This window comes from Pseudoliparis swirei, chromosome 6 (assembly GCF_029220125.1).
Source record: "Pseudoliparis swirei isolate HS2019 ecotype Mariana Trench chromosome 6, NWPU_hadal_v1, whole genome shotgun sequence".
NCBI classification, from domain to species: Eukaryota; Metazoa; Chordata; class Actinopteri; order Perciformes; family Liparidae; genus Pseudoliparis; species Pseudoliparis swirei.
This window is the reverse complement of record NC_079393.1, coordinates 4,212,635-4,240,272: the sequence shown is the minus strand read 5'-3', so window position 1 is coordinate 4,240,272 and position 27,638 is coordinate 4,212,635. Positions and strand designations below refer to the sequence as shown.

Sequence of the window (27,638 nt, the reverse complement as noted above, 5' to 3'; positions counted from 1 at the left end):
ACCTGGAAAAGTCATGGAATTTTAAAATGGTCATTTCCAGGCCTGGAAAAGTCATGGAAAAAACTTGAATCATAAAAGTTTTGGAAAAGTCCTGGAAATTTGTTATAATCACGTGTTCATTTAGGCCGAGTTTGAAATAATTCATATATTTTTTAAAGAAAGACGCTCAATATATAAGCCGGCGTCCGCTCTCAATACGCAAAGTGTTCTACATTTTTTATGTTTATACCGAGATTTCAGTTTGGTCATGGACATTTGTTTTAAAGTCCTGGAAATCCATCGTCAAAATGGGTAAGAACCCTGATCTTCTGTCTCTTTCTTCCTTTCAGAATGTCTCCATCGGCATTGTGGGTAAGGACATGGAGTTCGTCATCTACGACGACGACGACGTCGCCCCGTTCCTGGAGGGACTCGAAGAGAGGCCACAGAGAAAGGTACCAAGAGAGCCGTTATCCTCCTCCTCCTCCTCTTCCTCACGGTTAGAGATGTGTGTCTTCTGAACACACAGATGTGCTTGTGGGTCACATCTTGGTCGGTTCAGACTCGTACCGTTATGACATGTTCTCACGTTGTGGGGGCAGATAGCTGTGCGCATGTGCAGGAAAAAAAAGAAAAGATTTCCATGCTTTGTTTTGCTCACGAGTTTAGAAGTGTAGTTTCAGAGATGCATCTCTTTTAACACTTTAGAAAAGAAACACTCCGGTTCAAAAGTCGAGGCTCACTTAGCAAAAGAAAAGATAAACTTAGAAAATGTCCTCATTTTTCAATGAAGATCACATTAAATGAATCATAAATCCTCTCTACATAGTTAATGTGTAGATGACTATTCTCTGGTGTGTAATGAAGTCTCTACAGAGGTGTGTAGAGGCCCATCTCCAGTGTTCTTGTGGTACATTGTGTTATCGCCTGAGAAGACTAGCGGAGGGGTAGAAACCCTTTTAATGTGAGCGCAGCTGAAAACAGTTATGCTGCTGAGAGAAGCTCTAAAACTGGCCTTCCTTTGAGCCACAAGAAGAACATTAATATCTCAAATAAAAAATCGTTATTTATAACCTTGTCAATGTCTTGACTAGATTTTATATTAATTTGATAAATAAAAGTGAGTTCATGGAAAACACTAAATTGTCTGGGCGACCCCAAACTTTTAAACAGTAGTGTGTGTGTATATATATATTTGTTGTTGTTGTTCCCTGATGTTTGCGCTCTAAACATCCCTCTTGTGTGCGTCAGGTCATCCCGCCTGCAGATGAACCCGCCGCCGCGGGTCCAGAGGTCCCCGACGAGCCAATGGAACACTGAGGAGGCCCACTTCCTGTCACCAGGGGGGAGTCACCCACCCACCTGACACTGCACCGCTCCACAGTAAACCCTCGGGGGGGGGGGGGGAGGCTGTCGTGACGCCTCGTCGATCGTCGTGACGCCTCGTCGATCCAAAACATCTCGCCAACGTCGATGTCGCTTTTGTACGAGCAAAATGTCGATTATTCAAGAAATAAACTCTTTTTTCTGAGTTGTGCTGACGGCTTCATTCCAAGAGTTTAGATCCGGAAGAATCTCTAAGCTACGAACCCGGAACATTTCATTGAGCTTCTCCAGTGTTTTAGTCACTGGTCTGCCCGTGTGCCTTTGTGCCTTTTTGTTTCAAGGGTAAATAAATAATTCAGTTTATATCTAAAAGTAAAAATCTTATTAAGAACACAAAAGGTTTTTAAACAATTTCGAAACAGAAGAACACATTATTTCTTGACGGGAAGACGCACAGCTTTTTATTTTATTATTTTTACGTCACCATTTCTTAAAATCACGGCAGTGCATTAATATCATTATTTCATTTAAAAATAAGTTCATCTGCGACATGAAAGAGTTAAAAGAGGACACGGTTACATCTGGTCTGCTGGATAAAATCATAAATCTGTTATTTAACACTAAAATGAAGAAAAAACTTTAAATAAATACTTTCTATTCGCTCTGACATCACATGTCTTCAGTGTTTATTTTTTTAAACATTTAATCTGTAGGCCTCGTCTCGTCTGCTGGTCGTTTATAATTATTAAAAACAGAATGAAACATTTTAGAGGAAAGAAAAACATAATATATACTGGACATCTAAAGTTAAACATAATTATAAATATATGCAGGCTGATGGTGTGGATGTGATTGAGGGAGCTTTATAAATTAAATATTTACGTGTCATGTTTTAACTTTCCTCCACTGGCTGGAGGACGAAGCTGATTTTGATCTTATGAAACTGATTCGAGAAACGGATCAAAACACGGAGCGCATGTTCAAGAGTCCTCAAGGGCCACCGCGCCGGGCCTCAGTGCGCCGCCTTCTTCGCTCTCCTCCTCTTGTTCCTCCGCCGGACGGCGCCGCAGGAAGCTCCCACCTCCGCCGCCCCGCTGAGGTCCTCCGCCTTCGCCGACGTCATCTTCAGCGTGAGCTCCAGCTCCTCCAGGACCCCGGCCAGGCCGTCCTCGGGGACGCCCGTCTCCACGGCGGCCTCCTCGGATTCCATCTCTTCGCTCGGGTCAGGAGCTCCTGCTCCTGCTCCTCCTCCTCCTCCTCCTCCTCCTCCTCCCTCTCCCTCTCCCTCTCCCTCGGGGTCGTCTCCGTCTGCCCGCGTGCTCTCCGGCCCGTGGTGGTGGTGCTGCTCGCCGTGCTGGCAGCAGCAGCGGGAGCGTTCCCACGGCGGCTCCGGAGGCTCCTCGGGGTAATCTGCAGGACATGAGGGGGAACATAAGGAGACATTTATTAAATATTAGGACTGTCTGCGTGGCTCGACTCCTGGTGCTCAGGTTTTCTCCCACAGGAACCGAAAATATTAACTTTAGGCTCATTGGAAACTATAATAATCTCCAATTAGTCTCCATCATGTTGGGTTCACTCCCAAAAACATTTCTAAAAATAAACAATCAAATCAATGTTCTAGGTTCTTTCTGATTAAACATAAAGAATATTAATTAATTAATTGTATGACGTGATGGTGACTTTAAAACAAGAAGTACTGCGAGAGCTAATGTGATTTTAATAAAATGAACAATGTTAGCTGGTTCTGTAATCAATTATATCTGACAGTGATTTAAACATGTGACTTTTGTGTTTCTGCATTTTTTTTAATATTCGTATTATTTACCGGTATTATAATTGAAAATATAATAGTTGTAAACCAGTTATTTTTCTCTTTGAGAATGTGAATCATAGGGTGATGGGATGTCGAAGGCGAGAGAGGGACGTCGGACTATTTATTTAATTTATTTACTTAATGTATGTATTTAATGTATGTATTTAATTTAATGTATTTAATTTAATTTATTTATTTATTTTATTTATTTTATTCATTTTATTTTGTTTATTTTGTTTATTTATTTATTTTGTTTATTTTATGGGCCCATCACTTCTGTGATTTGAGGCTTGAAGCTTAAATGTGCGTTGTGTAGCTCCGCCGCCTCTCCAGCTTTAAGAAACATTCCCGGTGGCTTAGAGTCGAGTTTAAAGCCGAGGGAAGCTCCGCCTCCTCTCACCTTCCCAGTCCTCCCGGGTCTTCTCCTCCGGCGCCATGCGGTCCACTAGCTGGCCCTCCTGCATCACGCGGGTGATCTCCGTCAGCTGCTGCAGGAGACTCTCCTCCTGGTCCGCCGTCACGCCCTCCACCCTGAAACACGAAAAGAAGAAAAACACCGAAACCTAAACGACGTGAAGACGTTTCCACCTTAAATTTAAAAGCGTTAAAAGTGATGCGGCTGACGGAGGAGGTGACTCCTCACCTGTCGGGACTGTGGTTGACGATGTTCTCCATCACCAGCTCCGTCTCCCTCAGTTTGTCCTGCAGCTGAGCCAACTCAAAGTCAGCTGGGGGGCGGGGAAAGAAGACGGAGGAAGAAGCGTAAACACACAACCTGCAGCCGGAAATAAATAACAAATGTACAATCATTTGGAAAAATGTCCATCGGTTCTGGTTCTTCACAGCCTGCAGTTCGTCTCACTGTCGAGGTGCTTCAGTGGAATTAATATTAAATAATAATGTCAAGAGAATAACGAGATTTTGTGTATTTCTCATGACGTCGATGCGCCGTAAACAAAGGACTAAAGCAAATCTTCCATCTATTTAAACTACGAGGAACTTTAGCTTTGAGTTGATTCTGGCGACCCCTGTGGACACAGCCGGTAGTGCCACTTTTCGAAAACACTTCACTGCAGCAGGGATGGACTTCTGCACCACTCCTGGTTCTGGTTCTGGTTCCTCCTGTGCCCCCCCCCCCCCCCTCAGACGCTGTTGTTTTCATCGCTGTGTTTTAGATAATAATAAAAATGTTTATTCCAATTCTGATGTTGTTGGTCAACAGCTGTTCCTCAAAGGAGGAGCTAAACGCCACGATACTCACAGATCTTCCTCTTCGTGCTCTCCGAGCGAACCGAGGGGAACCTGCTCTCTGACGGCTTGTTGTTCCCCTTGGACGTGATCTGACACAACAATAACAATGTTAAAATACTGTAAACAAACCTGACAGTTATATTGTCTGCCTAATTGTTCCTTTTTAATGTAAAATGTGTTTTTTTTTAAACATTTTCTTTCATGTTTTTACCGAGAGTCAATAGCTTCAATACAATCCCCGAGTATTTACACTGACACTTATATTTAACATGACCTTTTTTACTTTTTTACTTTTAATGTAATTCATGTCATTAAATGCCAAACTTTTTCTCAGAAGAAGAATTGCCTGAATTTGATCAGAATATTTTTGGCTCAACCCATCAGATTAATTGCTCATAAAATATTTACAGTATATGATAACAAAAATATATACAGTATATTATTTATATAATAAAAAATCAATTTAAAAAATATCTAAAAATATAAGATACAAAGATATATACAGTAAATTATATATATGATTATTTAAAAAAATATATATATATACAAATATATATAAAAATATATAAAAAATATGATACAAAAATGTATACTGTATATATATACGCACATCAAATTATTTTGTTATTTATTTGAATAATTAAATGTCTGATTAAAAATAATCTACTGAACAGTTTCACTTTAACGGACACTAACCCAATGTCAAACTATTTATTTTGGACATTAACAGCATTGCTTTCACAATGTGGAGTAAAAGAGCGTCTGAATAAAAAGAAGTTTGAGTCTCACCTTGAACAGGATGTAGAGGATGTAGAGTAAGATCCCGAAGCCGTACACGGGGATGATCTGCCCCGCCAGGTTGGACTTGCCCCCGGTTCCCACCCCGGTTCCGGCCCCCTTGGCCCTGGACACGGCCTCGGTGCCGTGGGCTCTGGAGCCCGCGGCCCGCTGGCCTCGACCCTCCGGAGCCGCCTGACGTTGCATCATCGAAGGGAAGCGACCCGAATCTGACACGTGAGCAGGAATTAGCTTAAAAAGCTTAATTAATTAGTTTAATCAACACTTTACGACTGAAAAATATCATCTTCATAAGAATAATATTATATATTTAATATTATCTTTTTGTACCTAATAGACAGGCACCTGAGTGGTTATTTCATGTATCACATGACCCTTTACACAATTACACGATGAAAACAAACGCACATATCCAACTTATTTTAAATTCTAACATATATTTTATTGTGTATTTTTATCTGTACATTTTTATCCTTGTGTATTTTTATCTTGTATTTGTCTATCAATGATAAAAAACTCTTTATCTTTATCCATAAAAATAAACGCGTCTTTGGCGCCCCCTTCAGGGAGGAAACCGCAACTGCACGATGATACACCGGTCGATGTCCACTAAGCATCGCGGCTTTTAATGAAATTACAAAAATAAATAACTAATTAAATACACAGACTGAATACAATAACGATTTAATCTTAAATCATATAATCCCGAGAGCGGCCACAACGTCGAGCAGAGACCCGGGAAAAGGTGACGCACCGTGGGCAGCATCCTTCCTGCCGCCGGAGAGCAGCATTTTGGGGAGCAGCAGCCCGACGCACAGCACGAGGCACGTCGCGAGCGTCACCTTCTGGAACGTGGACATCGACATGCCGACAGGTAGACGGTCTCCTTGCTTCCTACCTGGCGGGGCGAGGTGGTCTGAGGCGGGCTCACGGAGAGGAGACGGTGACCGGTCGATGTCGTTTCTCATCCATCGGTTGAACTTCCTTGTTGTCTTAGGGACCGGAAGTGCGATGTGGCTGTAACGGCTGTGTTTCACCACTGGGGGGCGCCAGAGGACCGCGGTTACCTCTTTTATGCAGTGATGCTTCAATGATAATATATATATATATATATATATATATATATATATATATATATATATTAATGATTTTTATGTATATCTTTTTTTATAATAATTTGTGACTTATTTTCGCTGTCATTGACCCAAATGGGTTATTTTTTATTTAACACATAAGACATTATTTAATGTAACACATACTATGTTAATAATTATTATTACAATAACAAATATTAATATTTGTATTGTTGTTTTATTTGCTTTTATTTTGTTTTAGTATCAATACATTATTTATTTTTTTATTATGTTTTTTATTTCACAATCACAGAACGCTCTTTAAACCAATTTTCACTAAAAGTAAGATGGACAACTGTTTGCTTTTTAAAACTTTTTATAATCTATTATTATCATTATTATAAATAAGTTTCTTGAGCCAGTGCAGCGCTTTATTTAAAACATTTTTACATTATTATATATCTTCTAAAATGTCTATAGAGGATCTTTAAAGGACCTTTAACGGACTTCCTCTCCCACAGATGTCGAGTCATCTCGGAACATAAATAACGAGTACACAAACTGAAATTAAAATTCAGTTTTAATTAGTCAAGAAACAAACAAACAAACAGACAAAAAGAGCTCCAGATCCGAGTGGAAAACAAAAAATCCACGTAGAGTTTTTTAAAGCGTCGTCCGGTCCCTCGGAGTCCTCAAACCGTGATTTGCAAAAAAAAATTCAGTTAATAACCGATTTGACAAACTTCAGTATTTTCCGTCCCGTCCAGGATTGGGTTTCAAGTTCTGGAAGGTCATGGTAGGTTCTGGGAGGTTTTGGGAGGTTCTCCGGTTCCGTCCAACCCGTGTTGTGAGTTTTTTTCAGGATATTTTCTGCGCAGCTCCGTCATAAAAGAGTTCCACCTCGGCCGATACGTCCCGTCGGCCTCGGCTCCGCTGGTTCAGAAACGTGACTCGGTGAGTTTCACTGAAGGTCCAACCGGCTCACAGTCGTCATGACGATCTTCAGAGAAGAAGATGATGATGAATAAGATGAACAAGAACAAGAAGAACAAGAACAAGAAGGAGAAGAACAAGATGAAGAAGAAGAAGACAAAGAAGAAGAAGAAGAAGAAGAAGAAGAAGAAGTAGAAAAAGAAGAACAAGAAGATGAAGACAACGAAGAAGAACAAGAAGATGAAGTAGAAGAAGCAGAATTAGAAGAAGACGAAGAAGAAGAAGGCGAAGAAGAAGTAGAAAAAGAAAAGAACGAAAAAGAAGAAGGCGAAGAAGACAAAGAAGAAGTAGAAAAAGAAAAAGAAAAGGAAGAAGAAAAAGAAAAAGAAGAAGAAGAAGAAGAAGAAGGTATGAACAGACCCGTCGCTGTGTGGTGCTTTCAGGCGTCCAATAAAAACGTGGGATCAGCTACACGTGTCCACTAAAAACTATAATAACATAAAATAAGGTAATTTGCCTATAAATTATGGTTTTGATTTGCTATAAAAAACATTTGTTTCTCTTCTGGAAAATACAATAATTGCTTATTACATTTCAAAAAGGAAATTTAATGCACCAAATGTAAAAGGTCAGAAATAAAATGTAACCGAAAACACGTGGAAAGTAAAGCTGCATTTTAAGACCTCATCAGAGTTCAGAGGATCTCTGTCGAGTCCTAATGACATCATCTTAATGACATCATCTTTATGACATCATCTTTATGACGTCATCTTTACAGAAAATACCCTTTTCAACGCAGTGAGAAGCTTCACAGTCAACACATTTAATTAAAGTTATTTTACTGCCTTTTTAAACAATGCTGCATCTGCCAAGACGGAGAAACTGGTAGTAAAAGACCCAGTTATCTACATTAAACACATCATTAAAAACTAAAAGCCCGACTCAAATACCTCCATTGTAAATCACCTGCACCCACAATGCACCTGTGAAAACACCTGCAACCAATTAGAGCGGGAACATATTTCAGGTTCGCTCAACAACAGAGGACTTCTGGATTTTATTCTGGAGGGACGGAGTGATTGTGTCTGACTGGAGTATTGAGGAGAAACACGTTGCACTTAGATAACAGTATTTATGGAGCGTTTAATATAAGTTTATAACGTTTTGAAAGATGTGAGAAATTCTGTGTTTTGATTGTTTTAGTTCTAGTTTCTGTTTTTAGCTATTGGGGGGAAAAGAGTCTCTTTTCACTTCAGTGTTCTTTAAGATGGAGAAGAATGAATATATATATATATATATATATACATGTTTCATTTAAATATGTTCACACAATCCAATTTAACTGATTTCGTATTTTAAATAAAATCAGAGCAATAACTTTTGATCCACGATTAAAAGAACTAAGAATTTATTTAAGTCTTTTGACAAAGGTCTAAATAAATCTATAAAAACTACCAACATCAACGCAGCTGTTTGAGTCGTAAGAGACCTTAAAGTTTCGAAGAGACCTCAAGAGACCTTAAGGGTCTTAAGAGACTTAAAGTTCTGAAGAGACCCAAAGGTATTAAGAGACCTTAAAGTTCTGAAGAGACCTCAAGAGACCTAAAGGGTCTTAAGAGACCTTAACATTCTGAACAGACCTCAAGAGACCTTAAGGGTCTTAAGAGACTTAAAGTTCTGAAGAGACCTTAAGAGACCTTAAAGTTCTGAAGAGACCTCAAGAGACCTAAAGGGTCTTAAGAGACCTTAACGTTCTGAAGAGACCTCAAGAGACCTTAAGGGTCTTAAGAGACTTAAAGTTCTGAAGAGACTGTAAGAGACCTTAAAGTTCTGAAGAGACTGTAAAAGACCTTAAAGTTCTGAAGAGACCGTAAAAGACCAATAGGGTCTTTCGAGTCTTTACAGTTCTGAAGAGACCTCAAGAGACCGTAAGGGTCTTAAGAGACCTAAAGGGTTTTAAGAGACCTTAAAGTTCTGAAGAGACCCAAAGGTTTTAAGAGACCTTAAAGTTCTGAAGAGATCCAAAGGTATCAAGAGACCGTAAAGTTCTGAAGACACCTTAATGGTCTTAAGAGACCATACAAGACCTTACAGGTCTTAGAGACCTTAAGGGTATTAAGAGAGCTTAAGGATCTCTAGAGACCTTAAAGGTCTTAAGTTATCTTAAAGGTCTTAAGATACATTAAGGGTCTTTAGGGTCCTAGAAGGAGTCACAGCATCTGGAGGCCAGAAAACCTTCAACATTCACGAAGTTCGAATCCCATTTTAAGGAGATTAAACCTGAATGAAGGTCTCAAGGCCTGAAATGTATCCATATTCTTCCGTAGAAAACAGGGAAGTGATCTCATAAAGATCTCCTGAAGCCTAAAGTGGTTTCAACCTGATCTCTGGAAGACCTAAAGACAAAACCACAAGTGAAAAGCTCTCCAGTCCCAGAGAGCATCGAGTGTCCAGGGAGGGTTTTATGAACTGTAGTTGGTAGTGACCGGAACCTTCAGAACTTTGTGGACTTTGAGGCATTTCGCTTTCAAACGTCTCTCATCGGCCCTCAAAGCCTGAAAAAAGGCTCCGCCCATCGGCCGTCCAGAGGGCTCGATGAGAGGAAGAGGACTCCCACGGGATGGACGCGTCTTTAAAGAAAAGCCTTTTGGAGGCCTTCACATCTTCAGGCCAGTGTTTGAAAAACAGGATTTAAATAGAAAGAAACTGTATATTTCACTCTCTTCAATGACCTTGAAGACCTTTGAGGAGCGGCAGAAGGACGAAGATCTGATCTTCACAAGTTCTGCTGCTTCTTTTCTGGCTTTAAGACTATTTTGCTTTTAAAAACTTAAATCCACAATTTAATAAACTTAATTTTTTTAACGACAGCGGCAATGAAGAGGGTCATGAATGTGATGTTAAAATATCATAAAATAACCAGATAGTGTTCCAACAAACTGCCCAACATAATAATAATGATACTAAATATATATTTTTGGTCCTTCCTGTTATTCTACATTTAAAGCCAGACTCAAAATGCCATTCCCATACAAAAAAAACTGCATCGGCAAGTGAGGATGAACTTATTTTTGTCCCGAAATATGTTTACATATTTTCGTATGTTTCTCGTGAAAGTCCGGGGAAGTCCACGTCGTGAGGATGTGTTGTGCACCGACAGATATGCTAGAGAGGTTCATGTCATTTATGTTCGCTTTCTCTCATTCCAGGCTTCCTGATTGTTTTCACCTGTCATCACACCTGTCTCCTATGCTCATCAGTGTCAGCCCCGCCCCTGATTGGTCCCACCTGTGTCTTGTTACCATGTGCTTAAATTCCCCTGTCTCCCAGTGTTCCTTGTCAGTTCGTCTGGTCTTTTGCCATGATCAGGTCGGGTTATGTTGTGCTCTTGAAAAGTTTTTGATCCCTCACTACGTGAGCGCTTTCATTTTGTTCACTGCAGAACCGAAAAATAAAGTACTTACAAATACTTTATCTCTGTCTCCCGGGTCGTGCAATTGGGTCCTACTTTCTAAGTGTCTGAGCTCGTAACAGAACGAACTGACCACATTATGGACCCAGCCGACCCAAGAACGCTTCACGCCGCTCTGTCGGTACAGGGCGTGACGATTTTTCATCACGAGGAAAAACTGGACAAAGTCAGCCGGAAATACAAGAGCTGAGAGGACGCCAGGCCGGGTTCAGGAAGAATTATCTACACAGATGCAACAACTGGTTGCCCAAATGAATAATTTTTCACTCATCAACAGACTGCTCCTCTGGTGACGTCATCCACAGCTGAGAATTTGCCTGTCAATACTCCAGCTGACGACCCAGGTCAGGCTGTTTCCTCCCATACGGCTGGCTCTTCCGGAGAGATTTTCCGGAGACTCTTCGAATTGCAGAGCCTTTCTGGTACAGTGTGATCTGCATTTTCAACACAACCCAGCAGCTTTTTATCTGAGCATGGTAAAGTGGCGTTTATTGTGTCTCATTTAACGGGAAGAGCTGCAGCCTGGGCTACTGCAGAATGGTCTAGAGACACCGAACTATGTTACTCATTGGCCGATTTCATAGAGACTATGAGGCGCATTTTGACCACTCATCGCCTGCTACGGAGGCCAGCAGAAGACTGTTTCAAATACGTCAGCTCAACCGTCAGGTGGTTGATTATGCCATCGAGTTTCGTACAGCAGCAGCGGACAGCGGATGGAATGTTCCGCTCTTCGTGACGCCTTCATGACAGGACTTTCGAACCGATAAAGGACCAGCTGGCTCCACTGGAGACACCCGGGATCTGGAATCCCTCATCGCTGTGGCCATCCGGATCGATAACCGTCTTCGAAAGAGAGAGGAGCGTCGACGCAACCGAGATGTTATTCCCAGCTTCCAGAATTCGCCTCGGAGGGTCGCGCGCCAGCGGAGGATTTCCAGCTCATGTTACCGGACCATCAGAGGAGTACACTTCCGAATGACTCCGGTGAACCCATGCAGCTTGGAAGAACCAGGCTTTCTCTGGAGGAGAGGCAGCGCCGTCTACGGAGGGTTGCTGTTTCTACTGCGGCCAGCGGGTCATCAACTCGCTTCATGCCGGGAAAGATCGTGCTCACCAGTCAAAGGAGGCGCTGGTGAGCAAGTTTCCCAGACTTCCCTCCTCGACCTGTTACTCAGGTAGACATTTGTATTAACAATCAGACCATTGACCAGGGTGTGTTAATAGACTCAGGGGCTGACGAAAGCCTTATAGACTGGGGCCTAGTCAAACAGCTAAAGATAAAACTGTCCCGCTATCTCATCCTGTTAGTGCCAGTGCCTTAGACGGCCGCTTGTTGTTCACAGTTACCCATTGCACTGAGCCCATACGGATTACTATAAATAAGGACCATACTGAGAGCATGCAATTTCATATTTTTGAGTCGACTCAGCACCCGATTATTTTGGGGTTTCCTTGGCTGAAGATCCACAATCCTCACATAGACTGGCCTTCAGGGAAAGTTATAGACTGGGGAGAGGATTGTAAGGGCAGGTGTAAACTTTCGCAACCTGTTAATGCACCAACAGACTCTAGTAGGATCATTATAGATCACCCTGACTATCCTGATCTACACAAGATACCTTCCTGTTACCATGATTTAAAAGAAGCGTTTAACAAGTCTAAAGCCTTGTCGCTACCTCCTCACCGAGATTTTGACTGTCCCATTGATCTCTTACCGGGAGCCCCCATTCCCAAGGGGAGACTTTACTCGATTTCGAGACCTGAGAGAACAGCAATGGATGAATACATCTCCTCTTCACTCAAATCAGGGATTATTCGTCCTTCATCGTCTCCAGCCGGAGCGGGATTCTTTTTTGTGGGAAAGAAAGACGGGTCTCTGAGACCTTGCATAGACTACAGTCCACTAAATGACATTACGGTGAAGAACCGCTATCCTCTGCCACTCATGTCATCTGCTTTTGAACTGCTTCAAACGGCCAAGATATTCACCAAGTTGGATTTAAGAAATGCATATCACTTGGTTAGAATAAAACAAGGGGATGAGTGGAAGACTGGATTCAACACTCAGAATGGTCACTATGAGTACTTGGTAATGCCTTTTGGACTGTGCAATGCACCGCTGTTTTCAAGCTTTTGTGAATGAGGTTTTGCGGAATTCTTGAATATTTCAGTGTTTGTGTATCTGGATGACATACTGATTTTCTCCCCAGACGCTAAATCTCATGTTAACCATGTCCGCCAAGTTTTGCAGAAACTACTGGATAATCAGCTATATGTCAAGGCAGAGAAGTGCGAGTTCCACACAGAAGAGGTGTCTTTCTTAGGATACATAGTCTCACCTAATCATATCCAAATGGATCCTGCGAAAGTCAGTGCAGTATCCCAGTGGCCCACACCAGACTCCAGGAAAAAGGTTCAGCAGTTCCTAGGATTTGCTAACTTCTATAGGAAGTTTATTAGGAATTTCAGTTCTGTTGCTGCTCCTCTGCATGTTCTGACTTCTCCTAAGGTTCCCTTCAAGTGGACCCCCCAGGCGGATCTTGCTTTCAAACTTCTCAGAGATAGATTCACATCAGCTCCCATACTCACCATTCCAGATCCCCAGCGCCAGTTTATGGTCGAGGTGGATGCTTCCAATGAGGGAATTGGAGGAGTACTGTCTCAACGTTCTGCAGAAGACAACAAGATGCATCCATGTGCTTACCTGTCGCGGAAGTTGACAACGGCAGAGCGGAATTATGACGTGGGAAACAAGGAATTGTTAGCTGTAAAAGCTGCCCTCGAGGAATGGAGACACTGGCTAGAGGGTGCAGAGCAACCGTGTTTAGTCTGGACAGATCACAAGAATCTAGAATATATAAGAAAGGCTAAGCGTCTCAACTCCCGTCAGGCCAGGTGGACACTTTTCTTTAGTAGATTCAACTTCACACTCTCTTTTCGTCCCGGGTCTCAGAATCAAAAACCCGATGCTTTGTCTCGTCTTTACGATCCCGAACCACTTGCGGTAGAGCCCAAGACCATCCTTCCACTTAACCGGGTGATCGGAGCCTTTTCCTGGCAAGTGGAGTCAGTCGTTAAAGAGGCAAATGTCATGAATCCAGCGCCTAGCGAGTGTCCCAACAATCTGCTGTTTGTTCCTGAGGCTCTTCACTCCAAGGTCATCCACTGGGCTCACTCATCTGTGCTTCGTGCCATCCGGGAGTAGCAAGAACAATGTTCAGGATTCAACAACGTTTCTGGTGGCCATCCATGAAGAAAAATGTGGCCGAGTATGTAGCGGCTTGTCCGGTGTGTGCGTGTAATAAGACCTCATCTCAAGTTAAGATGGGCTTGCTCCAGCCGCTGCCGATTCCCCATCGTCCTTGGTCACACATTTCGATGGATTTTGTGACAGGATTTCCTCATCCAGAGGCAAGACTACGGTTCTAACAGTGGTTGATCGATTTTCAAAGATGGCTCACTTCATCCCATTGACCAAGCTTCCTCTGCCAAAGTCACCGCAGAGGTCATGATGAATCACGTATTCAGGATCCATGGATTCCCTAATGACATTGTTTCCGACAGGGGTCCACAATTCATTTCCGCCTTCTGGAAAGAGTTTTGTCGACTCATAGGTGCCACCGTCAGCCTGTCATCAGGATATCACCCTCAGTCAAATGGACAGTCGGAGCGTCTGAACCAAGAACTAGAGACTACGCAACGTTGTCTCGTCTCCGGAACCAGACCACCTGGAGTGACCACCTCACATGGGTCGAGGTTGCCCACAATACCCTTCCCACGGCGGCCACAGGTCTCTCTCCATTCCATTGTGTCAATGGTTTCCAGCCTCCACTTTTCCCTAACAACGAGGAAGAGGTGATGGTTCCATCGGCACATGCCATGATCAGACGTTGTCGCAGAGTTTGGGCTGGTGCTCGCCAGTCTCTTCTCCAAGTTCAGCTCGGATGAAGGCTGTTGCGGACGTTCATCGCAGGGTCGCTCCTCCTACAGTCCAGGCCAAAAGGTTTGGCTCTCTACCAAAGACTTACCACTCCATGTCGCCTCAAAGAAACTGGCTCCGAGATTTGTGGGTCCGTTTCCAGTGTCCAGAGTCATCAACCCGGCGTCGGTACGCTTGCAACTCCCCAGGACCTTGAGAGTGCACCCAACATTTCACGTTAGTAGAATCAAGCCGGTGTGTGAGAGCACACTTGTTCCCGCCTCCAAGCCCCCTCCACCGCCCCAGTTCTTTGAAGGGGGTGCCGTTTACAAGGTCCGTAAACTACTGGAGGTCCGTAATAGGGGGAGGGGCAAGCAATTCCTGGTAGACTGGAAGGGTTACGGTCCTGAGGCTAGAAGCTGGATAGCTGCTTCATTTATCGAGACAAGACTCTTATCCACGACTTTTACAATCAGCCTGGGCCATCAGGAGTTGGCCCTAGAGGGGGGGGTACTGTTGTGCACCGACAGATATGCTAGAGAGGTTCAGGTCATTTATGTTCGCTTTCTCTCATTCCAGGCTTCCTGATTGTTTTCACCTGTCATCACACCTGTCTCCTATACTCATCAGTGTCAGCCCCGCCCTGATTGGTCCCACCTGTGTCTTGTTACCATGTGCTTAAATTCCCCTGTCTCCCAGTGTTCCTTGTCAGTTCGTCTGGTCTTTTGCCATGATCAGGTCGGGTTATGTTGTGCTCTTGAAAAGTTTTTGATCCCTCACTACGTGAGCGCTTTCATTTTGTTCACTGCAGAACCGAAAAATAAAGTACTTACAAATACTTTATCTCTGTCTCCCGGGTCGTGCAATTGGGTCCTACTTCCTAAGTGTCTGAGCTCGTAACAGGATGTCGCTGTGGACTCAGGACTTTCACTCAGGAGACCGCTGGTCGAGTCCTGTGATGTTTGAGAAAACCTCACCAAGTTTCCGAAACAGTTTGAGACCGCTGGTCGAGTCCCTCGTGACACCATAAGTCAACATTTACATATTTTAATTCACTGTAACTTGGATAACGCAAATAAACAAAGTGATTTTAACCAAACTGTGATGTTTTTCTGCAAGAAAACCTCACCAAGTTTTACTTCCGTTATGTTAGCTACTCGTTTAAAGGTAGATAAATGTTCTCATGTAAAATATTTCTACACTCAAATAACAAAATAATCAAATGCAAAGTGAGATATTTAACAATATGTTTGGCAGCAGTTTATACTAAAATATAATGTGCTTTCATTTTGAAGGTTTCAAATTAAATGGATTTATGTTATTATATTAGAGAAATGTTCTTATGTACAAAATGTCTACACTCAAAAAACAAAATATGCAAATTTAGTTATTTAACAATATGTTCGGGAGTAGTTTATACGTTTCAGTTACACCGGCCCTTTAAGAGGCGGCCATGATGCTGATGTGGCCCACGGTGAACATGTGGCCCCTGGTCTAGGGTGACGCTGTGTTTAAAGCTCTATGGGATGACTTGTTTTTTGTAGTTAAATAGTCATTTCTCTGCGGTCAGGATATCAGGATTAACATTTTAGACTCTTGAGAATTGCTTGGTAAATGTGCGTCACTCCCCTTTTAGCTCCGTTTTGGGTCTCCTCCACCTCGTGGATCTCCTCCATCGCTGCCGCTATCTCCGTTTTTGGCGCTTTTTTGCTAATCTGTGCAGTGAATTCACTTTAAACCCAAGAAAATGAGCTAAAAGAGGCTTAAGAGCTGTGGAGTTGGGTAATAATCACGCATTGGGTTTCCCTCCTTTTCACATGGGATTAAGTGTTGATGTTAAACATATTTAATCTTACCAATTATATTACTGCAGCTTTAAAGAATGTAGTACAAAGTAAAAAATTGTGTGCATTTCCCAACAAAATGCACAGCAGGTCTCGGAGTTAAAATAAAAAACACAAGTAAATCAACGTTAGCTTGGGGTTTCACACAAACCCCCTCCCCCTCCCCCCACGTCCTGCTTTACGATCACGTGACGGAGCAAATTACAGTGCGTTACCTTTTCGTAGGTTTACGAGAACAAACCGCTTTGAACCATGTTTTAGTTAAAGCTCCCTCATCAGTTCAAACCCTTCATAACCATCTGTTATCTCTTTTTTTTGTGGGGGGGGGGTGATTAAAAAGGTGAAGCTCATTATCCGTTTCACTGAGAACCCTCAGAAGTTGATGTGTGTGTGTGTGTGTGTGTGTCACTTTATAGAGCGTGTGCTTTCAAATGGACTCAACTCTTCGCCTCTGGACTAAATGTCACATTCTCTCTCGAAGTAAATGTGCTTCCACTTATCGCTGGGATGATAATATCAGCCTCCTCGTGTCATATTTTGGGACGAGGCCATCATTCATCACCATCGTCATCATCGTCTTCGTCATCAGAACGTTACCTCTCACTGCGGCTGCCTCTCCGAGCCGCCGCCGTTGAGATGGCCTCCTTCGTAGTCCAGCTGGCACAGGATCATGTTGTTCTTGAGGAAAAACTTGTCTCCCACGCAAAATCTGCGGAAGAAATATATATTAAAAAATATATATATATATATATATAAATATACACTACCGTTCAAAAGTTTGGGGTCACTGAGAAATGTCTATATTTTTCAAAGAAAAGCACTGTTTTTTCAATAAAGATAACATTAATCAGAAATACACTCTCTACATTGTTAATGTGGTAAATGACTATTCTAGGTGGAAACGTCTGGTTTCTAATGAAATATCTCCAGAGGTGTATAGAGGCCCATTTCCATCAACTATCACTCCAGTATTCTAATGGTACATTGTGTTTGCTAATCGCCTTAGAAGACTAATGTCTGATTAGAAAACCCTTGTGCAATTATGTTAGCACAGCTGAAAACAGTTATGCTGGTGATATAAGCTATACAACTGGCCTTCCTTTGAGCTTGAAGTTTGAAGAACAAAATTAATACTTCAAATATTAATCATTATTTCTAACCTTGTCAATGTCTTGACTATATTTTCTATTCAATTTTCAATTCATTTGATAAATAAAAGTGAGTTTTCATGGAAGACACGAAATTGTCTGGATGACCCCAAACTTTTGAACGGTAGTGTATATATATATATATATATATATATATATATATGGATCTGGGTTTCTGAGGTTTTTGAAGCGTGAGGTCCCGGAGGAGCATTTTTCAGGACCGCTACGATAATCAGAAAAATGCAATCTCGTGTGATTGCCGCCTGATTAACAAAATCCAAGAGATATACAAAGTTTGCACCCCTCCTCCTCCTCCTCCTTCGAGGTTGCGAACCTCATCGCGTCCTGATTGTAATGCATCGGCGATGTGCTCATAATGACCGGGTGAGCTCACTCGCTGCGCCTCCCCACAGATAAGTCAAACTGAATTTGATCTCGCGCAGCTAATTGCTGCCCTAATCTTACCTCTGGCGGCAGAGCTGACAGGCGAAGCAGTCTAAATGGTAGACGTTGTCTCTGGCTCTCATCACCATCTCAAAGGCCGGGATCAGCTTACTGCAGGCCGCGCAGTTCCCCGTCACCCCGAAGAGCCTGCGGACGGGGAAAGAGGGCGACAGAGCAGACCGTCAGTCTGGACGCACTTAACATAGATTTCAGAGAAAAAGCACTTTAATAATACGAATAAAAGAGCACGACAGAAGAAAAGAAGTTCAACGGGACCCGGGATGTTGCGCAATCGAGCAGTTTTTCTGCAAATGAAAGTGAGAAACTGCATTTCCTGCACATTTGCTGGTTCATTTGTCTTTTTTTTACATTTATTTAACCAGTAATTGAGATTTAAAAAATGTAGGTATAAAAAAGTTGACGGAACATATTTTTTGAGTTTAAAAAACACATATTTTGAGTTTTAAAAACACATTTTTTGAGTTTAATAAACATATTTTTGAGTTTAAAAATCATATTTTTTTAGTTTAAAAAACATTTTTTGAGTTTAAAAAACATAATTTTTTCGTTTAAAAAACAGATTTTCTTTTGTTTAAAAAACTCAGTCAAAAACATCTACAACCAGATGACCCGTACATGTATTTCTTGGGTTTATTGCTGCTACATCATATTGTATGGATTAAGAGCAGCCATGTGGGTGGGGGGGGATATTCTCATTATTCTCCTCGTGGTAATTTGGAGTCTGAGAAATGTCTAACGATAACTGCTGCAGTGTGAACAATCTAGAGCCCCAAAAATAATGATGCAAATAATAATGACCCGCGATCGTTGGCAGTTGAATGCAAATAAAATCCCAAAACACGGATATGAGCGACGAGGAGCTCGTTAACCGACACGCACGCTCACAACGACGGCTTCGCAGGTTTCATCGTGTTCGCCATCTGAGTTTCACGCGCTTTGCATTAAACATGGTGCCTTTTTGGTCATAAAGCAAAGTATTTAAATAGTTTCCCGGGAGGGGTTTATCCTTTTTTGGGGAACATCAATGTTGGAGCTGAATTTCATTGCAATCCGTCCCGTGGCTGTGGAGGCGTTCCACCTTAAAACCCCAAATCGACATCACCATGGTGTCGCTAGGGAAACAGACATGTGGGGTTCATCCTCTGGGGAACATGAACGTCGGCACACGACATTGATCCGATAGTTTACGAGTCAAGAAACAAACTAATCGGGATCTAACTGACTAATACTATATAATAACTAGAACGGGCACTCGGTAGAGCGCATACCTTCGCATATCACAAGATTGGCCATTGAATTATGAACATTTTGGCATTAGTTGCATGCCAATTGGATAGAAATTGACCGTGCTATGGTAAAAAAATGATTTTGACCTATCGATGACCTTGACCTTGACCCGATTGATCCCAAAGTCTAATCACATGGTTCCCGGATAATAACCAATCATCCCACCAAATTTCATGCGATTCAAGAATATGTTGACCTTTTCATGACCTTGACCTTTGACCCGATCGATCCCAAAATCTAATCAAATGGTCCCCGGATAATAACCAATCATCCCACCAAATTTCATGCGATTCGGTTTAAAACTGTTTTTGTTATGCGAATAACACACATACAAATAAATAAATACACAGCGATCAAAACATAACCTTCCGCATTTTCAATGCGAAGGTAATAACTTCATTTGGACAAAACTTCCGTGGTCACTGCCTTATGTGTATTTTTTTTTCCTCTGTATATTTAATATTTTAGTATTAGTATTTAGAATTGTATTTAGCGTTTTATTTTATCTTTTATTTTTGTTAATGCTCTAATGTGCACCCGCTGCTGTGATCCTGAAATTTCCCCACTGTGGGACGAATAAAGGATTATCTTATTTTATCTCATCTTATCTTATCTCATCTTATCTTATCTCATTTTATCTCATCTTATCTTATCTTAACAAAGTGCCTCACAAACAAGGACGAATAAAACAATGCAATAAAATAAACACACGGCCGACAAAATGAATTAATGAAATGAGCCAAAACGATAGAAGTTTGTCTCGAGAGATTATTTAAAATAGGAAATTAGTCGCGACGAAATGGACTTTATATCATGTAAATGTGATATTCTGATGCCTTAAAGAACCATGTTAACACGCTCGTGTCCATATTCTGATCAACTGATCCTGAATATTAGAGCAGCACAGAAACCGACACACACACACACACACACACACACACACACACACACAGGCTGATATCTGGGAAACTAATCCTCACGTCCAGTCTCATAACGAAGCGTCTCGACGTCTCCGGTATCTCCGTATTATCTATTTCGACCTAGATTCAGAGTTATTCAGGAACGACTTAATGGGGTTTCATTAATTACCAGCTGGCCCATTATGTGCTCCGAATTCATTTCTTCGTAACTATTTAAAATCTCTGAACCCATCGGCAATCGTCGAGAAGAATGTGGGAAAATAACACAAAAAATGATAAAAAATGAGTCTTTGCCTTGATGAATATCGACTGATCAAAGGCCAAGTGGTTAATATGAATCTTTTACTTTTATTTTGTTACCTCTTCTCAACAAATCTCTGTTGTTGTTGTTGCAGGAAAGATTTTTTTATGTTTTTATGCCTCATTGGACTTTAAAAAAGGATTTTAGAGGTAAGAATGAATGAAAAAATAGTTACTTTAACAAATAAATGATGAAAAACGCAAGTCTTTTCAAATGCATGCGGCTCCTTGATGAATATGTTGTGATTAATATTCATCAATTACTTCTATTTTGTTACCTCTTCTAGACAAACCTCTCTTGTTGTTGTTGCAGGAAAGATTGTTGTCAAATGTAAAAGCTTTAATAAACTAGATTTATAACTTGAAGTGCTGTTTCATCATCAGCTGATAAAAAGGAATACAAAATATCAATTTATATGAAAATGTCACTTACTTTAAGAGCCATGTGGGTGTTTTTTTATGGTTTTATGCCTCATACGACTTTAAGAAGTGACTTTTGAGGTAAGAAGGAATGAGTGAGTGAGTTTCTTTTTTTTTTTAATTAGTATTTTTTAAACATGTACAGCTCCTTGATGAATATGATGTGATTAATATTCATCAATTACTTTTATTTTGTTACCTCTTCTCGACAAAAGCACATTTTTGTCAAATGTAAAAGCTTTAATAAACTGTATTTATAACTTCAAGTGCTGTTGCATCATCATCAGCTGATAAAAGGGCAGAAAAATGGAGATTCACTGATGTGTAAATGTCAATTTAAATGAAAATGTCACTTAATTTAAAAGCCAGATTTGTGTTTTTATGCCTCAGAGACCTTTAAAACTGACGTTAGAGGAAAGAATATGAATCAATCTATCCTACTTTCTTTGAACCATGTGATCTACGTCCTCACGCTACCCCGGAGAACAAACCCTGTGTTGTTAAAAAAAAAAAATACTCCGTGACTCGGTGCTGACCGGCGGCAGATCGCTTCACCTCTCGTTCACCTCCAAGAGAAAACAAACACCAGAGCCCCGACGCACACGGAGATAAGTTGCCGTGGCTGATTTCCATATTCCATTAAGAGGCCAGATAGAAGAGAGGAGAGAGGAGAGAGAGGAGAGAGGAATGAGCATGTGTCTCCCAGAGCTTCACACGACAAATTAAGAAGAAAAACCCGTCATCGAACGAGTGACCGGCGCAGGGGAACAAAAGCGAGTCCTAATGAACCAAATGTTCTGATCTAACGAGCCTCGGTCCTGAGCAGGGGGCACCTGGTGAGCTTTTTTTCTTTCCCCCCTTTTTCCTTCCTCCTCCTTAACGAGGCAACGGAGCTCAATGCTAATTCTCCACTAATGGTCCAATTAAAAGAAATCACATGGTTTTAATCCCGCTCTTCAAAGGCTTTTTTTTTTTTGGGTCTGCACCCTCACAATGACGAGGAAAACAGGAGGCAATCTCGCCAATTTAACTGTCAAAAGGGGTTTTGGTCTCCTAAGTGCAGCGCGGCTAATGAGAGACTTAGCGCCAACCAAATCCAGCTGGATTGTACACGAGACCGACACACGAGTTCAGCAATGTGGCCGAGGCATCAGGAGTTCTCCGGCTGACCCCGACACGCCGCACGTCGTTATTTCGGTGCAAGGAAACGGCGGCGGCGTGACTCTCGGCACGGATGTTCGGTTTAGGTTTTTAGTTTGGGATTCGTGGCCAGAAGTGTATTTTAAAAACAATAGTTATTCATAAATAACGAGAGGTCGAGGTCAGACGGAGCTGAAAACGTTTATCCTGATCTGAAGCGTGTTTTGAAGTGTTGTAAACGTCCTGCGCCACGACAGATACTTCAAGTACAAGCACAGTAGACACATTCATGAACGACTGAAAGCAAAAGTAGTTGTTGTTATTCGCTCTCCTGACAAAAAGTTAAGAATCTGCTGGAGCCGGGAGACGACTTGGCCTAGTTTCGCATAAAACACTGAGTCTAAACAGCTAGCCTAAAGCGCTAGCTGTTCGCCTATAGCGCTCTGGCAAAGCTAGCAAAAAGCCAACTTGTTTAAAATCTTTATGTATGTTGTTGATGTAGGGAAAGAAACACTTTAGAAAAGAGACTCTAGGAGAAGTACTGTCGACAGAGCCCAGCTAGCCATCTTAATGCTACGCAAAGCTAACCGGCAGCTATAGCGCTCTGGCAAAGCTAACAAAAAGCCACATAACAGCATCTCTTAAACAACACTTATGTATCTTGTTAATGTAGGAAAAAAATTACACTTCAGATCAGAGACTCTAGGAAAGTATTGTCGACAGAGCTCGGCTAGCTGTCTTAATGCTACGCAAAGCTAACCGGCAGCTATAGCGCTCTAGCAAAGCTAACAAAAAGTCTCTTACATGCTGGTAAGAGACTTTTTTGTGATGCTAACTTGTGAAATCTTTGTGTCTTGTTGATGTAGAAAGAAAAAAAATTAAACTTCAGATAAAAGACTCGAGGAAAGTGCTGTCGACAGAGCCCAGCTAGCTGTCTTAATGCTACGCTAAGCTAACCGGCATCTGGCTCCAGTTTCAGAATTTCCGTGCAAACATGATTCTTATGAATCTTCTCATATAAGTGTATTCGTGTGTTTTCTAAGAAGTTTAGCTATTCCTCAATTGGGTTAGTTTGCTAAGCTAAGCTAACCGGCTAAGTACTTTCCGCAGAGTACTCATAGCTAGTTAAAAGCGTTGAGCTAGTCCTTAGTGGAGGATTTTGACGCATCGAGCTGCGTGGTTACAGATCACTTAATCGTGGAATTCATGCAAAGTTTAAAGGGTGGTTCTCTATCGACGGGGGAAGCCGATTGGATCAAAGCTACCGGATGTGTAACAGTTTAGCTCCACACCTTCCCTTTTGTATTAGTTGTTTTCATCCTGTCTCACCAACTATCATGTATTATGCTGTATCAAACTGGAGGTCCCGTGCTCGATGAAAAATGAGAATCTGATTGCGATAGATACGTTTAACAATATTTAATGGCAAGAAGTCTAAGCAGCAAATTGAAGCTTCGATCGTAGGGCCGACCGGAATATTACGCCACAGACTAACAGCAAAGTAGCTGATAGGGAACTGTCTTGTAAGCTTCCGACCGTCTAGAGAACGAACTCACCCTTTCCACCCGTATTTATTAGTAACGGCAACCACACCTCTTAATCCTAAAAGTTAGTTCCATTGGTCAGTTCAGCATGCACACTCTGGTTGGCTGACGGCCAGGTCATAAACAGGGAATAAAACAGGTCAGAAAATATCCGGGTCAAACGTCATGATCCCGCGACCAATATTACTTCCGGTCAGCTGTGTGATGAAAGTTCCCTTTCAGAATAAAAGTCCCACATGTCACTCTCCTGCTTCAAGCGACGTCACGGACTTCAACCGGCTTCCAACTCATGTGTCAACATTGAAACAATAAACTAACTTTCATTCTCATGCGGCAGACATATAATCATAAACACACATACAATTATAAACATTACTTCTGCCATTGACATATACATAGAGTAGACATTACCCCGATGCTTCATAACACAGCAACAACAATATCAATATTCTCCCTAATATTTCCTATGATAATATCTTGCTATATGTATTAATTTAAAGCACAAACGTTCCCTATGTACATGTGCAAAGTCAAAATGACCTATTACAACTTAACACACGTCATTCCAGATCCTGCTTCCCATCTCGTCAGTCCAGCTCCCTTCACCTGCCTCTGATCACCTCGTTAGTCCCTCATTACCTTCACCTGGTCTTCATGCCCATCTCACCTGTTGCCCATTCCCTAATTAGTCCCTGTCTACTTCGGTTCCCTCACTTGCTCTTGTCCTCTGCCAGATTGACTTGTGTTTTCCGACCAAGCCCTCGCAGGGTTCTTACACATTTTGACCGATGGATTTCCATGACTTTTCCATGATTTTAAACCAAATGTCCATGACCAAACTGAAATCTCGGTATAAACATGAACAATTTAGAACATTTTGCGTATTGAGAGCGTACGCCGGCTTATATTTTGAGCGTCTTTCTTTAAAAAACATATTAATTATTTTAAACTCCGCAGAAATGAACATGTGATAATAACAAATTTCCATGACGTTTCCAAAACTTTTATATTTACGTTTTTTCCAGGACTTTTCCAGGCCTGGAAATGACCATTTTAAAATTCCATGACTTTTCCAGGTTTTCCATGACCGTACGAAGCCTGCCTCGGGCGTTGCACAGTGTGTTTGATTATTCTGTCTGTTCCGTGCCTGACGACGCTCTCAGTAAACGATCTTTATTTGCATTATTGTCTCCTGAGTCGTGCATTTGGGTCCACCCTAATCCCACCGTGACAGGATGTGATGCATCCTCAAAGGGAGAAGAAAACAACAATCCTCCACTCTCAAAAGGCCGCAGAAAACTGTGGTTACGCTAATCAGAGGCCATCCGCGCCGTAATGGCGCTACTTTAGAGACTGGCGGCTGTCATGGTTTTGTTGCCATGGCTTTGGTTTGGTTTGTCCCTTCTGGGCTCCTGTAGAAACACTGACCCGTGAAGAGGACCCGCTCCCTTTGTGGTTATAATCGGCAGCGAACGAAGACGCACAGATTCCTATAGTTTCCGCTGATAATACGTTAATGAAAACGTAGTTGTGAATATAATTTTCCTTTTCTGCTAATATAGGCTCCACCCTGGCCCTTTAACATCCTCATTTGCATATCGTCACATTGTTGTGTGTGCGCTATCTCTCGTTTCTTTTCTGTGTACGTTGTTTATCGTCCGACGGATAAAAGTAAAATACATGAATACAGCGAGGTAAAGAAAAAAAATCCTTCATCTACAGGTGGAAGGCCGAAAAATGAAGACTTTTAATGAACGATGCGATGGCTCAAAATAGACTTGAGTAGCTCATCCAAACAGGTACGGGGTGAAACATGCCTGCACTTGCTTTTCAGTATCTCTAAGAAATACGACGCACCTCTTCCTGTGGAGCTTCTACCGAAAGCTTCACTTAACCGCCTGAAGCTTCACACAGTTTCACGGCGTCCGCTTCATTTGGACATTTCTCAAGATGAAATCTCTCTCGGATCCAAGTTCATACCCCTCGTGTTCCCACAGCTCCGTCTCAGGCTGAGTGGCTTGAGCTCCCTCCGTCTCACACGGCGCTCGTGATTAACACGAAAAATGCTGCACGCTTTGAAGCTGCGTGCACACATAACAGGGTTCTTACACATCTTTCCAGGACTTTTCAATGACTTTTCCATGACTTAAAACCATATTTCCATGACCAAACTGAAATCTCGGTACATGGTTACATCTACACGTCTCTGGCAAAGTAGAATATGCCGAATTATAATTGCGCCGCCAGTATGAGAGCGTACGCCGGCTTATATGTTGAGCGTCTTTCTCTAAAAAGCATATTCATTATTTTAAATATGTGATTATAACAAATTTCCATGACTTTTCCAAAACTTTTATGATAAAATTTTTTTTATAGGACTTTTCCAGGCCTGGAAATTACCATTTTAAAATTCCATGACTTTTCCAGGTTTTCCATGAGCGTACGAACCCTGACAGAAGGCTCCCACGGGCCACTCAGTCCAGACGCACCTGTTGGAGGGAGGGAGGGTGGGTATAGGTGGGGGGGGGGGGGCTTACCTCAGGTAGTCCCTGCGGCAGAGGATGAGGTTGGCCCGGGTGTAGAGGGTGGAGCCCACCCGGCCCAGGCGGCAGTCGCAGCAGGTGCACTTCAGACAGTCCTCGTGCCAGTACCGGTCCAGGGCCTGCAGCATGAAGCGGTCCCGGATCCTCCCGTTGCAGCCGGCGCAGCCCCGCGGCTTCTCCCTGGACTGGAGGGACACGAGGGACACGCCTGGCGGGATGGAGAGAGAGAGAGAGAGAGAGAGAGAGCTCAAAGGTCACGAGTGTCTACTGTATTTATGAAAAGGTGGCAATAGTACAGATGTGAGATATAATTTGATCATTAGCACTCTTGAATATTACACACCATGATGAATTATTCATATTTAATAACAATATATTAACCAGTTGGGTCGGCTTGTATGCAAAATGTGACTATGATGTCATGTGCTTGGACTAGTAAACATAGTTTTCTGATATATGGGAGGAGCCACACAGTAAATTTGACTCAAATTGGGAGAGAACAAATTTACTCTAAAAAAATATAACATTTGGTCCCATAAATAGAGTAAAATCCACTCTTGTTTCAGAGTGAATAATTCAGAGTGATTTTTACTCTATTCAGTGTTTATAATGAACTCTACATGATGATCATTTACTCTCTGGAGCATAAAATCAAAACAACTCCACAGCCATGTTGCTCAATTCAGAGAATAATTCTGCTTAATTCATCTGCAGCCTCGTCATTAATCATCATAAAAGTATTTCTTAAGTTTGACCAGTAGATCTGTTCTTTAAATGTGAATGTTATGCTGCACAGCTGCACACGACCCTCCGAAAATAAACAACATGTGCTGCTGTCGTACAAACGTAGAAGAAAAAGGGGGATAGTCGTGTGTCTCGGTCTGTACTCACTCTCCTCCTTGTCCAGCACCATCCTTTTTGCGAAGGGGGAGAAAAAGAAAGAAAAAAACCAATCCAAAAACAAGGAGAAAAACAAAAAAACAACAACCCCGAAGAGCAGCTATTAGAGCCAGAGGGCTGAAACTTCAGCTCCGCTCCTCATGACCGCGAAGAGAGCCGAGAGGAAACGAGCCACGAGTCGCTTGTTCCCGGTGAACGGAGGCAAGCAGCGTCTCCGGGTCTATTTATATATATATAAATATACATAAATACACATAAATATCACCTCGCCGGCCGGAGAGACGTCCACACATGAAGAGTGTGTGTGTGTGTGTGTGTGTGTGTGTGTGTGTGTGTCTTATCTCAGCTGATGTCAATGCATGTCTCTGCACAGGCTGCTGCCCTCAGATGAGCTGCTCTGCACGGACTGAGCCTCCTCACAGACCTCCCCCTCTCCCTCTCTCTCTCCCTCTCTCCCTCTCTCTCTCTCTCCAAAAAAAACAAAAACTCCCACACTCAAATTTTTTGTCTCCCTCCAAAACGCCGCGTGCTAATTATATAAAGTCATTATGCTCAGA

At 42.1% G+C, this 27,638-nt stretch overlaps 3 protein-coding genes across 3 annotated transcripts in view; 1 reads left to right on the top strand and 2 right to left on the bottom strand.

Annotated features, from left to right (window-relative positions):
- psma1 (proteasome 20S subunit alpha 1) overlaps nucleotides 1–1,510 on the top strand; it is a 5,962-nt gene extending 4,452 nt beyond the window's left edge. Inside the window, exons 9-10 of the mRNA XM_056417366.1 lie at nucleotides 330–434; nucleotides 1,231–1,510. Coding sequence (XP_056273341.1) covers nucleotides 330–434; nucleotides 1,231–1,299 — 174 coding nt within the window. The 3' untranslated portion in view covers nucleotides 1,300–1,510. The remainder of the gene's footprint in view (nucleotides 1–329; nucleotides 435–1,230) is intronic.
- Nucleotides 1,511–2,024: 514 nt separating this feature from the next.
- On the bottom strand, nucleotides 2,025–6,118 carry ric3b (RIC3 acetylcholine receptor chaperone b). The gene is made up of 6 exons (XM_056417365.1): nucleotides 5,925–6,118; nucleotides 5,162–5,379; nucleotides 4,383–4,461; nucleotides 3,765–3,849; nucleotides 3,522–3,652; nucleotides 2,025–2,715 (listed from the first exon to the last, which is right to left on the bottom strand). Exons 1-6 carry the CDS (start codon nucleotides 6,034–6,036, stop codon nucleotides 2,318–2,320), a joined length of 1,023 nt encoding a protein of 340 aa, XP_056273340.1. The 5' UTR covers nucleotides 6,037–6,118; the 3' UTR covers nucleotides 2,025–2,317.
- Nucleotides 6,119–6,805: 687 nt separating this feature from the next.
- Nucleotides 6,806–27,435, bottom strand: LOC130195893 (rhombotin-1-like). Its single transcript, XM_056417656.1, has 5 exons — nucleotides 27,073–27,435; nucleotides 26,176–26,389; nucleotides 18,028–18,153; nucleotides 17,012–17,123; nucleotides 6,806–7,243 (listed from the first exon to the last, which is right to left on the bottom strand). Exons 1-4 carry the CDS (start codon nucleotides 27,092–27,094, stop codon nucleotides 17,015–17,017), a joined length of 471 nt encoding a protein of 156 aa, XP_056273631.1. The 5' UTR covers nucleotides 27,095–27,435; the 3' UTR covers nucleotides 6,806–7,243; nucleotides 17,012–17,014.
- Nucleotides 27,436–27,638: the final 203 nt, after the last annotated feature.

What these genes read in the sequence shown, in the direction of transcription:
- ric3b (XM_056417365.1), bottom strand. Translation starts at nt 6,036, where the DNA reads ATGTCGATGTCCACGTTCCAGAAGGTGACGCTCGCGACGTGCCTCGTG. An exon ending in TCCTCTACATCCTGTTCAAG is followed by an intron (nt 4,462 to 5,161) that starts GTGAGACTCAAA and finishes TTGTTGTGTCAG; the next exon opens with ATCACGTCCAAGGGGAACAA. An exon ending in GACCCGGGAGGACTGGGAAG is followed by an intron (nt 2,716 to 3,521) that starts GTGAGAGGAGGC and finishes CATGTCCTGCAG; the next exon opens with ATTACCCCGAGGAGCCTCCG.
- LOC130195893 (XM_056417656.1), bottom strand. Translation starts at nt 27,094, where the DNA reads ATGGTGCTGGACAAGGAGGAGA. An exon ending in GGTGCTGGACAAGGAGGAGA is followed by an intron (nt 26,390 to 27,072) that starts GTGAGTACAGAC and finishes CCATCCCGCCAG; the next exon opens with GCGTGTCCCTCGTGTCCCTC. An exon ending in TGCCGCAGGGACTACCTGAG is followed by an intron (nt 18,154 to 26,175) that starts GTAAGCCCCCCC and finishes CCCCGTCCGCAG; the next exon opens with GCTCTTCGGGGTGACGGGGA.